General features: G+C 36.5%; 1 protein-coding gene across 7 annotated transcripts in view; it reads left to right on the top strand.

Annotated features, from left to right (window-relative positions):
• Positions 1-13,900, top strand: part of PDE1A (phosphodiesterase 1A) — a 157,201-nt gene that overhangs the window by 84,420 nt on the left and 58,881 nt on the right. For all 7 annotated transcript variants that reach the window (XM_061455098.1, XM_061455089.1, XM_061455123.1 and 4 more), the window contains one exon: positions 8,708-8,821. In XM_061455098.1, coding sequence (XP_061311082.1) covers positions 8,708-8,821 — 114 coding nt within the window. The remainder of the gene's footprint in view (positions 1-8,707; positions 8,822-13,900) is intronic.

Genomic DNA, 13,900 nt, shown 5'->3' with positions numbered 1-13,900 from the left:
GTGTGCAGCAAGGAAATTCTGTCCTGAGTCTAATTTCTATCTTGGGGAAATCAAAATAGTAATTATATACAGAATATATAGTATGTAATGTAGTTTTGATTCCACAGAGAAATTACAGAACAATGTGTCATTATTTTACTATTAATGAAGGACATTTCCTGGGCTGTTTGCTCATATGTGACTTAATCAAGTAGAGAAAAGGATACGTAAAGGATGATAAGTGTCATAGATGAAGATTATTTGATCATTGGGCAATAATGATATTTTTAGTGCAGAACACTTACCAATCTTCTGTCCTTAAGAGCTGCATAAATTGCACCAAAAAGGCTTTCAAAATCCTTCACAATGACAGTAACATAAATTCTTAGTAGTAGTCTATAAAAAATTTTCCGTACAAAGTTGCCAGTTATGGTTAATGCAGTCTTAAATGAAAGAACATCAGTTGACTTTTTACATGATAGCTTGTTCTTAGTGTTTTTATAAGGACTTTCTAATAATTTGCATGCAGTTTTCAAAGGATGAGTATCAACATTCTTCAAACCAGAGTTTTTGGTCCTAAGGGATGAAGGACATGCTCAGCACATTGATTCAGGATGGGTATACCAATGACTTCAGGGTGAATAAGAGGAGAAAGAGAATAAAAGAAAGGTAACGAAAGATCCATTTTCAAACCCTTATCATTTTGTGATAATTGATAAGTTGGTAAGATGCCACTGCATGTTAGTGGCAACAGAAGGAACATGAGAGGGAGAAGAAAAACATTTTAAGACCATTTAATTTATCTAGTTGCTGACAAGAAAGACTCCATTTGCTTGGTTTTATCATGAGATCAAATAATTAGTGCATCACAATCATATTAAAAACATCTGGGTTGTGTGAAGGGAAGAGGGATTGTGACATAACACTTTAAACTGGAGAAATGCCTTCTAGGAGGAATGCCTTTAAAACAGCAAACATCTCCCATGACTCTCTGACCATCCCTGAGGCAGAAGTAGGTCATGGTGTTTCTTACAAGTATGGGAGATGCAGTTGTGATGACTGGGAACTGTAAGGTGGGGCTAAGAGAGTTCCTCTGAAGCAGTGAGATGTATCAGGTCCAGTGGCCTGATGATTTCCAGAGGCACAGAAGTTTGGATACAAGTATTTTGCTGTCATGTAGAGCTAGCACTCAAATGTGAGTGTGAGGTAATCTATTTACAAATATTCTTCTGCCATGGAATCTTTTTGTTTTAATTTTTTTAATAATGGGTGGACTACTTTGGAAAATTTTGAGGTTTAAGCTCTGTCTTTTAGCAGCTTCTTCAATCACTGTCCTCAAAGCTGCTGTCTTCAGGAAAAATAAAGCTTTTTAAATGGCTAAGGAGTATGTGCTTTTTCTGTGTTTTACTTGCTTCAGCGAGTAAGATGTCCTGAAAGTCTTTCATCATCTTCAAGCATGATTTTTGGCAGGTGATGAGTTTACATTTGATTTCCCAGATTGTTGTTGATAGTGAATTTAGCTACATTATGATGAAGACTTCGAGACATACAGACTGTTCAAGTATTTAGCAACTTTAAGATGAATAGCTTTAGCTAGCACTCTATGTAATGTATATGCAATTCAGGAGAGCCTTAAAGATTTAATTTCAATGTTCAGACAAAAATAAATATTCAACAAAAGCCATTGGAAGGATAATTTGCAATTTACAGATCAGTCCTACAGATTGTACATTATTTATATTTGTTTTCATAGACTGTGCAATGGGAATATGAGGTGATGGAAATGGACATTGGGGCTATAGAAATTGTCATAGAATTTAGGGTAAGGAAAGACTAGTTGGTTACTTATCAGATCTAGCAGAAGACAGATAAAATACCTGAATGTATATACACAGTAATTAATTTGAAGTTCGAAGATTTTTTTATTTAAGCTTCAACCTGGAAAACAATTGAACAGAGGAACCAAATTAGCATTAATGATGGTTCATTAGCAGGAACAAGAGAAAAGTTTGAAAGATACTTTAAGCTTGGCTGAAATGGGTTTTATTCTTGGGTGTACACAAAAAAAGGTGAGACTTGTGTGAGTTAATGGTTTCAGCTGGAAGGTGTGTAAGACTCCAGGGCTTTCTGTGATTTAAGCTAGGTGCTACAGAAAACTTAGGAATTTTGACTGAATTTTGATTAAGTCTTTAAACACACTTGAAACTGTTACTAAATGAGACTTAAATATTTATACAGTATTAGGGTGCTTAATGATAAATTTATAGTATGAGTTAAGGTAAAATGAAGTCTAATAGAGAATGCCTGCCTGAAGGAAACCCACTTCATCTTGTATAAACATGGTCAATATTTGAAAAGCCAAGCAATTCTATCACCATGAAAATGCAGAGTTTTATCAGTAAGAAAGTGTAAATATCAGTGTGTGTCATATAGCTGCATAACTTCTTTCTTAATTCTTCAATATGGGATTGAAGTTTTGGTATATCAAAATTTGGCTGAATTACCAGCATATTCAATATTTATTTTCTAATGACTTAATCATAATTACAGATCAGTGTGTACCACTCATATGCTTAAAATAATCATGAAATGAATGTGATTCGTGAAACCCTTAGCAACCACAAGGCTTCCTGTGCATATGCTCAGACACGGCAGTGACTAAGAACTGATTTCATAAAACACATCTGCAGCCCTGAAAATTTAATGTATCTTGCTTGCATTTCTCTGTATCCAAAATGAGAGAGAGCACCTTCAATTAGAAGAAGTTTTATGTAACTGCATTTGAAACTGCATTTTTTATGGTTTCAGGGAAGTGAAACATACATCAAGGTCTAAGTCAAGAGTTGTCAGTTCTGTTCCTTGCTCTCCACTGATATGCTGTCCTTGCCTTGCCTGGCAAAATGTGACTGTATTAGCATGTTTTTACCTACCATAATGAAACAAAACCTTGAAATAAAGTTTAACCATTTGGAAGCCATGTTAGCTGGCCACTTTGTAACTGCAGGTAGGAGCAGGGGAACAAGAGTGGCTACCCAAAGGAATTACCATAATCTGGATATTTCTCCAGTATCTCTCTTCTATTTGTACGATCGGATGTAGTCTTTCATAGCCATGTATTACAAATATTATAACTGTATCTGGAATTTTGCTTTTTCATAGTCAGTATTCTAATTCCATCTCGGACTATTTTTACTATTACATTTCTATTTAATTTCTGATATACATTATTATAAAGTATTTATTGGAGGGAATGGTGTATTTAGATGCATCTTAATGGAAAAGTGTAAAATTCAACTTATACCAATTCACATAAAAATAATTAGAATCTTGGCAATTTATGTAGGGAATTTTAGAATTCAAGTGAAATAGAGATGTGTTTTATTTGTTGTGACTTTTCTAAGATAGAAGTTTTGCTATTCCCATTTTGGATTTCTCCTTAATTCAGGTACCTTCCTGAATTTCAAATATGTAGATATGTAAAACAACTTGGATTCTGGGATTGGGTTGTTTTAAATAGATGAGCTGAACTTCCCATTGTTAATGATTTGGACTTGCTGGGTATTTTCCCATTTTTAGTGTTCATGTTTGAGTGAGGATGTAACTTCTGCCTTTGATAGATGAGGAACTACTGGGTGAGCATTACTCTCCACAGTTTTCAACTGATTATTATAAGACTCACTGCAGGTAGCAAAACTGGCTTCCAGTATTAATTCCAAATAGTTTTAGAGGAAAATTCCCCACTTCACCAAAATTTGCAAAAACTCCTGGTATTTAAACTGTAACTAACCATATTGTCTCCTTTTTACTTTTAATTTCATATTACACATCAGCCAGCCCATTTTTAGTTTATAATGTTCATTTAGAAGGTCAATTCACTTGCATAATAAGGATTAAAATTATTCATTTAATTTTATTACGAAGTACTAAATAGCTCAAATAAAACATGAAACAGCTGTTTACAGAGAATAATATTTTTTCTGTCCTTAAACTTTTTAACACATTGTCAGTATTTGCTCATAATGTTTTCAAGGAATTAAAACATTTGGCACAGTTAGGCTTTTCTCAACTAGTTCACGGGAACATAATGATTTACAACTTGTAATTGGAGTTGTCTTAACCAACACAGATAATTTTTAAGATGTCATTATGATTGTTGAATATTAATAATGATTTTTCTGTAATTAGTATTAGCATGTGTTTTTTACTTTCAAAGAATTACTATGTTCGTTGTCCATCTTCAACAGTGGCTTCCATTAATTGAAAAATACAACAGGAAGCAGGGCTAGTTTACAGTTTATTTTTTATCACTTATTTAATTTCTCCTTTAATATGATATGTGCCAAAAGCTGGGTTTTTTTGGCACAAATTTTCCAAACCAGTTTAAAGTGAAGTCCACATGTGTAAATTAAAAAGCTGTTTGTTTGCAGTGCTCGATGGTGGGAGACTCAGATGGCAGATAGATAAAGGCAGCCTTTGGGAAAGCAGACACTGGGTCTTTTTCTCAGGTTCAAAGTTAACTTCAGGCTGAATTTTTCTCTTCTTGTTCTTGAAGACTATTAACCTGCACCTTTAACTCTCATTTATTCTCAGCAAGCACTGGTAATTTGTTTCTCCTTGGACAAAGAAGAGGCTTTAAAGATCTTTAAAATCTGAAATTTAAATTGTCCAAATTGTGTGTCTCTACCTTGCAGCCTCCCTTTTTGAGTAATCCCACCCCTGGCACCTTTCTTTATCTTGTTAGTCTCAGTTTAGGACAATTATTCAGTATTTGCAAACATATTCTCTTGTTTTCTTCTTTCCATAAAGGAAAACATTTTCTCATCATGATGACATTGCAAAAAGTCTTTTTTAATCACTGATTCCTTATCTTCATTTTTTTTCCTGTAGTTACTGAAACTGTCATAGGAAGCATTCTCAAATAACCTAAAATCTACCCTCAGCTAATTTGGTACCCTCAAAGTTACAGCAGATTTATCAAAACTTTAATTCAAACATGAGAGAATTTTAATAAGGAAGGTGGAAACAATTGACTTGTGGTTTTGACATTGTTAAACAAGAACATGTTTTGATATTGTTAACCAAGAACACAGCTGCTTTGGCTACTCCAGGAGAAAATCCTTATTTTAATCCTGGCTTTCCTGTGTTGCTGGGTGGGCATTAAAGCTTAGTGCCCACAGTTGTGCGTAGGCATCAGCTGCATGGGGAGGTCAAGACTGGGGAAACACTAGTCCTAGTAACTTCACAGATGGCACTGTTAAAGATAGACAGGAGCAAAGTGCATTTGAATTGTCCATAAAAGCATTTAATTCCACAGCAATGTTAGTGGTGTTTACCCAATATGAGAGAAGATGGTTCTCCACCCATTCCCTTTATTAATTGCAGATGTCTCTTTCTCCTTTACAAACTGGGGCTGCTACTTTTAAAATGCATTTAAAATGCAGATTTCAGTTATCTTGAGAGAAATAATCTGTTTCTTTTTCCCTATAAATCTCTTTCTTTCATGTTGTGTCATATTAACTCTGCATACAGTTTTCTTTGCACCTTGAAACAGTTCCAACAATCCATTCATCCATTTCAGAAAGTGGCCCCTACAGGTTTTTGTGTTTTTTTTTTGTTGCTAATATTTTTTAGTAGCGCAGTTCACAGGAAGGGTAATACAATTAGTTCTAATTTCAAGTAGCATTTCAGCCTTTCTAATGGTATTTCTCATGTTTGTTTTCAATATATCACATTTAATTAAAGAAAACAAATAAATAAAAGTCCGGTCTGACACAGCTGGAGTACTAAATAATTCCTTTTTGTTACTTTTCCTTGCCCTTTTTCACAATTTTCTTTGTCTTGCAGTATGCTGGCCTGTGAGTACTTTAACATTTGTTAGTTTGTCATATAAATTGACATATTTATCCTTTACTGAAATGTTAGTTTAATTACTGAAATGTCAGCTTTTGAACTCTGTGGCTATTTCACTTCAATGCATAGTTTGTTGAATATATTCAGATCATTCATATACTTTTATAAGCCACTTAATTTTGCTGCATTGAAAGTCCATTTTTCTAATTTCTGTAGTAGATCTTATGATTATCACCTGACAAGTGTCTGATCAGCAGCACTATGGAAAGATTTTATCTGTGTCAGTCTTCCTAGTGGGAAGTTGTACCGTAGAGACATTCTTTTCTTGGAAGTGCACAGCAAAGGTTGGGGGCCACTGGGCACAGGTTGCCACAAAGGACATTCCAGTCAGATAATGGGAAAAAATAATCCACCATGAGGCTGATTAAACATTGAAACTGGTTGCCCAGAGGGTTTGTGAAATCTCCATGCATTCAGAGCTCAAGTGGAAGGCCTCCGAGAAATTTGATCTATCTTTGAATTTATACCTAAGTTTGAGGTGGGCCCTGCTTTGAACAAGAGCTTGAATCAGGTGAAGGTCTCTTCCAACCAAAATTATCCTGTGGTTCTATGATGGATCTGCTCTGGGTGAGCTACAGACACCCTTGAGGACATGTCTGCAAAGTGTGGATACTTGAGATGACAGGGTCACTGGGCATCATTGAATTGTATAGATTTTATTTCCTTTTCTGATTCTGTAAATCTCTTCAGAATCACTTTAACTTTGCCTGAGAAGCTTTTCCAAATTGCCCAGTCTGTTATTGTGTTCTACAATCCTCCTAGAATATGAACTACAAGGGGCAACTTATATAGGTTGTCTGCCACCTATGCAGTGAGATATTGGAAGGTTATAGTGGCTTAAAGTCTCCCCCAGGGGCTCCTTTCCTACCACAAGCATAAAAATGATCCCACTTATCTGTCATCTGGTCTGTGCCTTGAGAAAAAGTAGAACCACTGGAAATCGCATAACTTGAAACTATTTTGAGCTAATATTGCTCCACACTGTGCATTTTTAATTCATCTATGCTTCCACTTTGGAAACTGCCATTCAGAGGCATGCTCAGTTAAACATGGAGATAACAGTGCAAGTGGTAGAAGGCTATTTGCAAGTAGCAGTGATGATGCTGGCAGACTCACCTCATTTTGGTATTGCTGTTCGAGAGGGGCTGTATGCATGTTTGTGTGCATCAATGAGGAGCAGACATCTCAGGAGAGTTACAGTGTGTGTTTTGAGTACTGCAAGGTGCGTGTCTATGAATTGGCTTCTTCGGTTTATAGGTACCTCTGAATTGGAAGGAGTTATGTACTGGACCTGGCTCGCCATGCATAAGGTTATTTCTATGTAGGAGATGTGTGTCCACAGTATTTCGTCCACCCACTTCACTCCTCTGAGAAATTTTTTTAACACTTAATTTTCCATTCCATTGATACGTGATGCACTGTATAAAATACTGAGTAAATATGGTTGCTAAGAGCTTTATTTGTGTTATGTTCTATGCTAATTTGAGTTGAATTAAGACTTCAGAGAACTGAGAAGGCTGGTCTTAAAGCTCCATTTGCTAAAATTATCCTTGCAAGTTTGGACATAATCATCCCTAGGCCAAATAAATATAAAGAAAAGTCATGAAAGTGATTTCATGACAGAACTATAATCCCAATTTTATAAAAGATTTGTTTTGAATATCACTGCATTTTTAAAATTCATACATTTTAATTAGGTCAAGTCAAATATTGTATATGACCAATAAAAATAATATATAGTGTGTATAACATGTTATATAGCATATTGTATCTTATACATGCTCTTTCAATTTCATGCTGAATTTCAACTCACTGTTTCCCATGATTTTTTCACATTTCATCTATGTAAAAATGATTATTTGATGAAAATTATGTTGAAATAATGATGTGTCTTTTCTTACAGAAATCTTTATCTTACATGATACAAACCCATAGATTATTTCAACTCAGAGATATAGCACAGAAAGAAGGAAAATACCTGTGCTTCAAGCATCTATTAAGTCACAGCTCTACGCAGTTACTGATTAGATTTTCATTTCACCTCAGTGGTGTAACTACTCTGTATGGTTAAGTTGAGCAATGTCAGAAGTGTTCATCAGAGACTTTAGGAAAAATCTGGTATTCAAGGAGTTTATCTGTATAAATGTATTGCTACAGAGGCATGAGTTGATGCATTACAAAATCCCCTTTGGGCCTATCCGTGTTTGTAATGTAAAAGTAAGAGTACACTTGGGAAAATATTATGAATTTTTCTAATGCCATAGGCACCACTTTCATCTGGTATAATGATGAATTTTCTGTAAACATGGAAACAATGGTGCACCACATTAGCTCACACTAATAAGAAATACAAATTCTGCAGCTAAAACATACTGGAAGCCTAAATGAAAATGAGACATTTAAATGAAGCAAAACCAGCCTACAGTGGGTATTAAAAAAATATAATCAACCTAAGCACAGAAAAACTACTTGCAAAGTTTTATTTATTATTTAAACAAAATAGAGACTCAGGCATAGTAGTAATGTCACGAATTAATATGAGGTCACTCTGATGGCAGTTACTGAGTCCTCTCTGTCTTACTGGAAAGTATATGCCTTTTCTTAACAGATCTTACAAATTTAGCAAGCTGTAAAAATGTACAACTGGCCATTATGTGTGTTCTAAACCCATTTCAAACGGAAGACAAGAGATGCAGTGATCGTCTTTTGCTTCTACATTGGCTATTGTGTTGGTTCCAATACTTCAAATGGAAACTGCAGTCACTAAAATTTCATATAAGCAACCCACTGATATTTTTATTTTCTTTTGTTTTCACAGATTAAGATGCTTGGTAAAGCAGCTGGAGAAGGGTGACATTAATGTGGTGGATTTAAAAAAGAATATTGAATATGCAGCGTCTGTGCTGGAGGCAGTTTATATTGATGAAACCAGGTAAGTCTCAGGGGGAAATAAAGAAAAAGAAAAGTAGATTGAGAATCACATTTTAGAAATCTGGTCTTTGCATGCAATTGTAGCTGCTGTGAGCTGAAAATCTCTGCACATCAGAAGAATTGTATGTAAACAAATTGTCCTTTAGTGACAAGGTTAAAGCAAAGAAGATTCCAAAGATCAGATGTAAGCATCATCTGAAGAGTTTGCCTTGCTTATTATTAATGTTCACAGTATAAAATAATAAAAGTTTTCTGAAGGATGGATTTTCTTTCCCCCACAGGCCACATACCAATAATCGTGCTGAGTAATGTATCACTGAAAAAAGTGGGCTGTTTTGGAATGAAATGCTCATGGAGATGAGTCAGAATATTCTTATCTGGCCTATAAATACATAAATTCATGAAAAGCTGTGATTTATTTTATAACGTTTGATGCTTTGTTTATGATTATTGTTACTGGCAGTATTGCTGGCAATCATCTTTAATGTGGGTTGACTCCAATTAAATCAAAAGTTCAGAGTATTTGGTTTCTTGAAAGAGTTGTAAGACATGTACTATATTAAAGTTAACTAGCTAGCTTACTGGCCTCCTTAAGATTTTCTAAGCAGAATGGTCTTGTAAAGATATCTGCCAAAGGTTCTTCAATACTGCTGGAGCATGCAGTGTATATCTTGGTTCCATGCTATATTTAAGAAGTCTGCCATCACACTGATTACTTCATGTACGTTACTCTCAATCTACATATTTGATAGAGAGGTTAAAGTGCTGCTCTAGCTTTTTCCTATTTATTTTCTTTGATGTTTGTGATTCACACAATAAACCTTCCCTGCTGGGGATTTGGAGCAGTGGTCCATTTTTCAGAGATTATATTACAGACTAGGTTGGCAGGATTGCTTATACAGGTGTCCTGCTGTTAGGGTGCATGCTTGTCCAGTTCTATGAAGCACTGACAAAACTGTGGTAACAGCGAAGACTTTCCTGAGCAGTATCCCAGCTGCAATATAGTTCTTGGGGATGGTTTCGAAAGTGTTTCTAGTGATCCCAAGTTAAATACGCAACTTGAAAAGCACTGGGAACCTCAGTGACTTCAAAAGGGCTCCTGTATTTTGAAGTTGTTTACAGATTCAGTTAAATTAAGCTTAACTGAGCAGTCTTGGGTGAACCGTCTTACGTGACTTCCAGGGGACATGGGCTTCATTAGAAAACTGAATGAATTTAAGGCACAGCTACAGGCTGGGCAGAGAAGAGATTCAGAGCAGCCCTGCAGAGAAGGACTTGGGGGTGCTGGTCGATGAGAAAATGAACATGAGCCGGCTTCAGTGTGCGCTTGCAGCCCAGAAAGCCAACTGTATCCTGGGCTGCATCAAAAGGAGTGTGACCAGCAGGTCGAAGGAGGTGATCTGCCCCTTTACTCTGCTCTCATGAGACCTCACCTGGAGTATTGTGTACAGTTCTGGTGTCCTCAGCATAAAAAGGACATAGAATTGTTGGAACAAGTCCAGAGAAGGGCCACGAGGATGATCAGGGGACTGGAGCACCTCCCGTATGAAGACAGGCTGAGGAAGTTGGGGCTGTTCATCCTGGGGAAGAGAAGGCTGCGTGAAGACCTCATAGCAGCCTTGCAGTATCTGAAGAGGGCCTATAGGGATGCTGGGGAGGGACTCTTCATTAGGGACTGTAGTGATAGGACAAGGGGTAACGGGTTAAAACTTAAACAGGGAAAGTTTAGATTGGATCTAAGGAGGAAGTTTTTTATTGTAAGGGTGGTGAGGCACTGGTATGGGTTGCCCAGGGAAGCTGTGAATGCTCCATCCCTGGCAGCGTTCAAGAGCAGGTTGAATGAAGCCTTGGGTGATACGGTTTAGTGTGAGGTGTCCCTGCCCATGGCAGGGGGGTTGGAACTAGATGATCTTAAGGTCCTTTCCAACCCTAACCATTCTATGATTCTATGATTCTAAGTTAAATATTTTAGAATACCGGTAGTTAGTATGCCACTGTGGATATATTTATATCAGTTTTGCTGGCTGACTTACGTTAATCCAGCTTCCTTGACATTGAATCAAGGGTCAGTTTGGGGATTCACATTAGTTTACAGTCATATTTCTGGTTAAATTGAAACAGGTTCTTATGTTGATAGATACAAGAAATGCTGAACAAAATTATCTTTGGGCTCATGTTACTGCAACAGAGGCCATAAAATTTAATTTTTCAGCAATAGTTTTAGATGTAAATCTTAGCACATCTCAGGTGCTTGGGAAGCATTGGAAGATCACAGCGCTCTCTCTGCTGTAACAGGATGCTGTGTGGTCAGAACTTAAGCATGCATTTTGCATTAATAACTACGGAAGCTGTGTCAAAGCTGCATAGGGGACAAGGACATAAACCATCAATTATTCCTTCCATACACTTCCCAAACACTGTGATTAAATGGGTATAGTATTCATAGCTCTTTCTGAGCAGTAGCACCAGGACAGTGAATATATTGTGAGGTTTATTTAGTTTCTAAACTGAGGCAGCCTCTGGAAATGAATAGTATTCTTACAATGAGGAATCCAGTTTCCTGCCTCTGTGTGGGAGCATCAAGGCGAGTAACAGACATTTCAATCAAAGAGAAAACTGGTACACCTGAAAATACATAGGCTTTGGCAGTAACAGGTGCATTATTTTTGCTGTAAGCAAATCTTTAAGTAAGCTAATTGCCCTCATAGGACTTGACTGCAGGATTGTTAAACTGCCTAAATGAAAATAAACATATATTGTTTTATAGCGGTTTTGAAGGTTTTCATAGTCCTTAGGCTACTTTTTTAACCCTAGAGGCAAAATGGTGATTATTGATTTTCCCAAATTCTTCTTCAGTATATGCATGAAGCTTTTGCTTTATGCAACAGTGTTTAATCTTACTTATTTATTGCATCCAGTATTTTGCAGAATAATCTGATTTTTCACTGTACTAAGACAGAAATGAAATACCTGAGACACGTATCTTGTTTTCTCTGATTTATTGAATACTTCTGTTCTCCACCGCAACCTCAGTTTGTAAACCTACCAGATTTTGGTAGCATTCCTTATATAATTGTGCATTAAGCATACATTTTATGTGTATCATCTCTCCATACCTATAGCTGTATTTCTGAAGTATATGTATGTAGACATATAAAACAAATTTTCTTGCCCATACTACTCATGCTACAACTAATAGTTAAACATCGAGTTACTTTAATGAAATACTTTTCAACTTCTTCTGTTTTTAGTGGCTTGCATTTTATTCCCCGTATTCTTCATTTTGGTTTATAGTGTTTGATTTTGTTTTTAATTTCTCTTCCTTGGACTCATATAGTCTCCATGAAATTCAGACTTCAAGTGATGCAGTTTTGAACCTAGTGGTCTGTGTGAAATGATAAGCTCAGCTTCTACTTCTTAGTTGGACAATATTATGTGTAGTGCTGTTTTAAATTTTGACACTTCCCCACTAAAAGAAAAAATAATTAAAATATTTACTGTGTGGCAGAGAGACATTGTAGTCACCACTAGTACTTTCATAGTAAACTCTTTTGCATGGCAAACTGCAAAGATAATCAGGTTTTAAATAGCATGACCAGTATTCTGTAGTCTAAATCTTCACTAGAACATTTAAAAATAAGCACACAAAGACGGTCTTTTCAACTCTTCAGGTTCCGGGAAGCTAATCCATAAGGAGTAAAGGTAGCCTATCACTGAATCAAATGGCAGTGGAGGCTGGAATTAGCTCGTGTGGTTATATTTATTCTCATTCCCACCAGATAATATGGGTTCTTTGTCCTGCACAGAGCTACCACTGTTGGGAGTCTGGAACTGAGTTAACTGAACTCATTAGTAGATTAGAATAATAGTTTAGATCAGAAGCAGAATGGCCCATTCCTGCTGAGCCTGAACATACACTTATATATACACATATATATATATAATAAAGTTAAAATTACTTCAGTAACTTTCTTACATATGAAGTGCTGTATGGTTTAAAGTAATTGCTATAGCACAGGACAATAACAATTAATACACTCAGCAGAGCAGTGAGAAAAACATCTGAGTACAGATTACTTTTATTAACTAAGTCCCAGAAGGAAGTTGCATGCTTTACAGGATATAATAGCTCCTGAGATTTGGCTTATAACATTGAAAATTTAATGATGCCTGGTTCTACAAGGTATGAAGTATTGCAGGCTTAGGACCAAAGCTTCAGTATGCAGTTTCTGCAACTCAAATGAAAATACCAATGCTTTCTATTTTAAGCCCATGAGGCTTCAGCCCTGAATTTTGTCCTGATGAATTTGCTGACCCATTGATTACATATCCAAGCAGAAGAAGACCTCAGCTTGTATCAGCCACCTAAAACTGAATCCTGTCTGTGGTGTTCTCTTCCCCACCTTTCTGGTAGACTGACTTCTGGTAGACTGATCATCTGAGAGAAAGCCCTCTTAAAAATCTCTACAATCAGATTAGGAATAGTGACTAACGGAGTTGGTTGGGAGCATCCTCCTAACTCATCTTCCTGTTATGATGTATATCCTATTAAACAGCTAGATAACATGGTCCCACCAATGGTTCCACACCTACTGCAGAAGGACCTTCTGCAACTCTGAAGAGGCACAAAGATGAAAAAAAGCAAAATGAAAAATCAAAGCTAAGGTCAATAAAGAGATCTAAGTATGAAGTATCTAACAGAACATGTTCAATAATGTAGACAAGGATCAAGGAAGAGCCTGGCCTGTTCCACATCTCTGGGAACCATTTATGCTACTTAAAAATTAAATCTCAGGCATTAGTCTAGCAAAACTGCTGTTCTCTTTATAAGCCTGAGCTTTCTTCAGTGACCAGTTTCAATTTGACTTCTTCAAGCACGTCCAGAGAAGGGCCATGAAGCTGGTGAAGCGTCTGGAGCACAAGTCTGAGAAGGAGTGATTGAGGGAACTCAGGTTATTTTGCCTGGAGAAAAGGAGGCTCAGGGTGGACTTTATCACTCTCTACAACTGCCTGAAAGGAGGCTGAGTGAGGAGGTCTGGTGGTGGCTGGCCTCTTCTCTCAAATAACAAGGACAAGAGGA

Source organism: Pezoporus flaviventris, unplaced genomic scaffold (assembly GCF_033815535.1).
Source record: "Pezoporus flaviventris isolate CSIRO_AGI_PZ_B2104156 unplaced genomic scaffold, CSIRO_AGI_Pfla_v1 ptg000001l, whole genome shotgun sequence".
Classification (NCBI taxonomy): Eukaryota; Metazoa; Chordata; class Aves; order Psittaciformes; family Psittacidae; genus Pezoporus; species Pezoporus flaviventris.
Note: the sequence above shows the minus strand (reverse complement) of the source record. Positions and strands in the feature narration are given on the sequence as shown.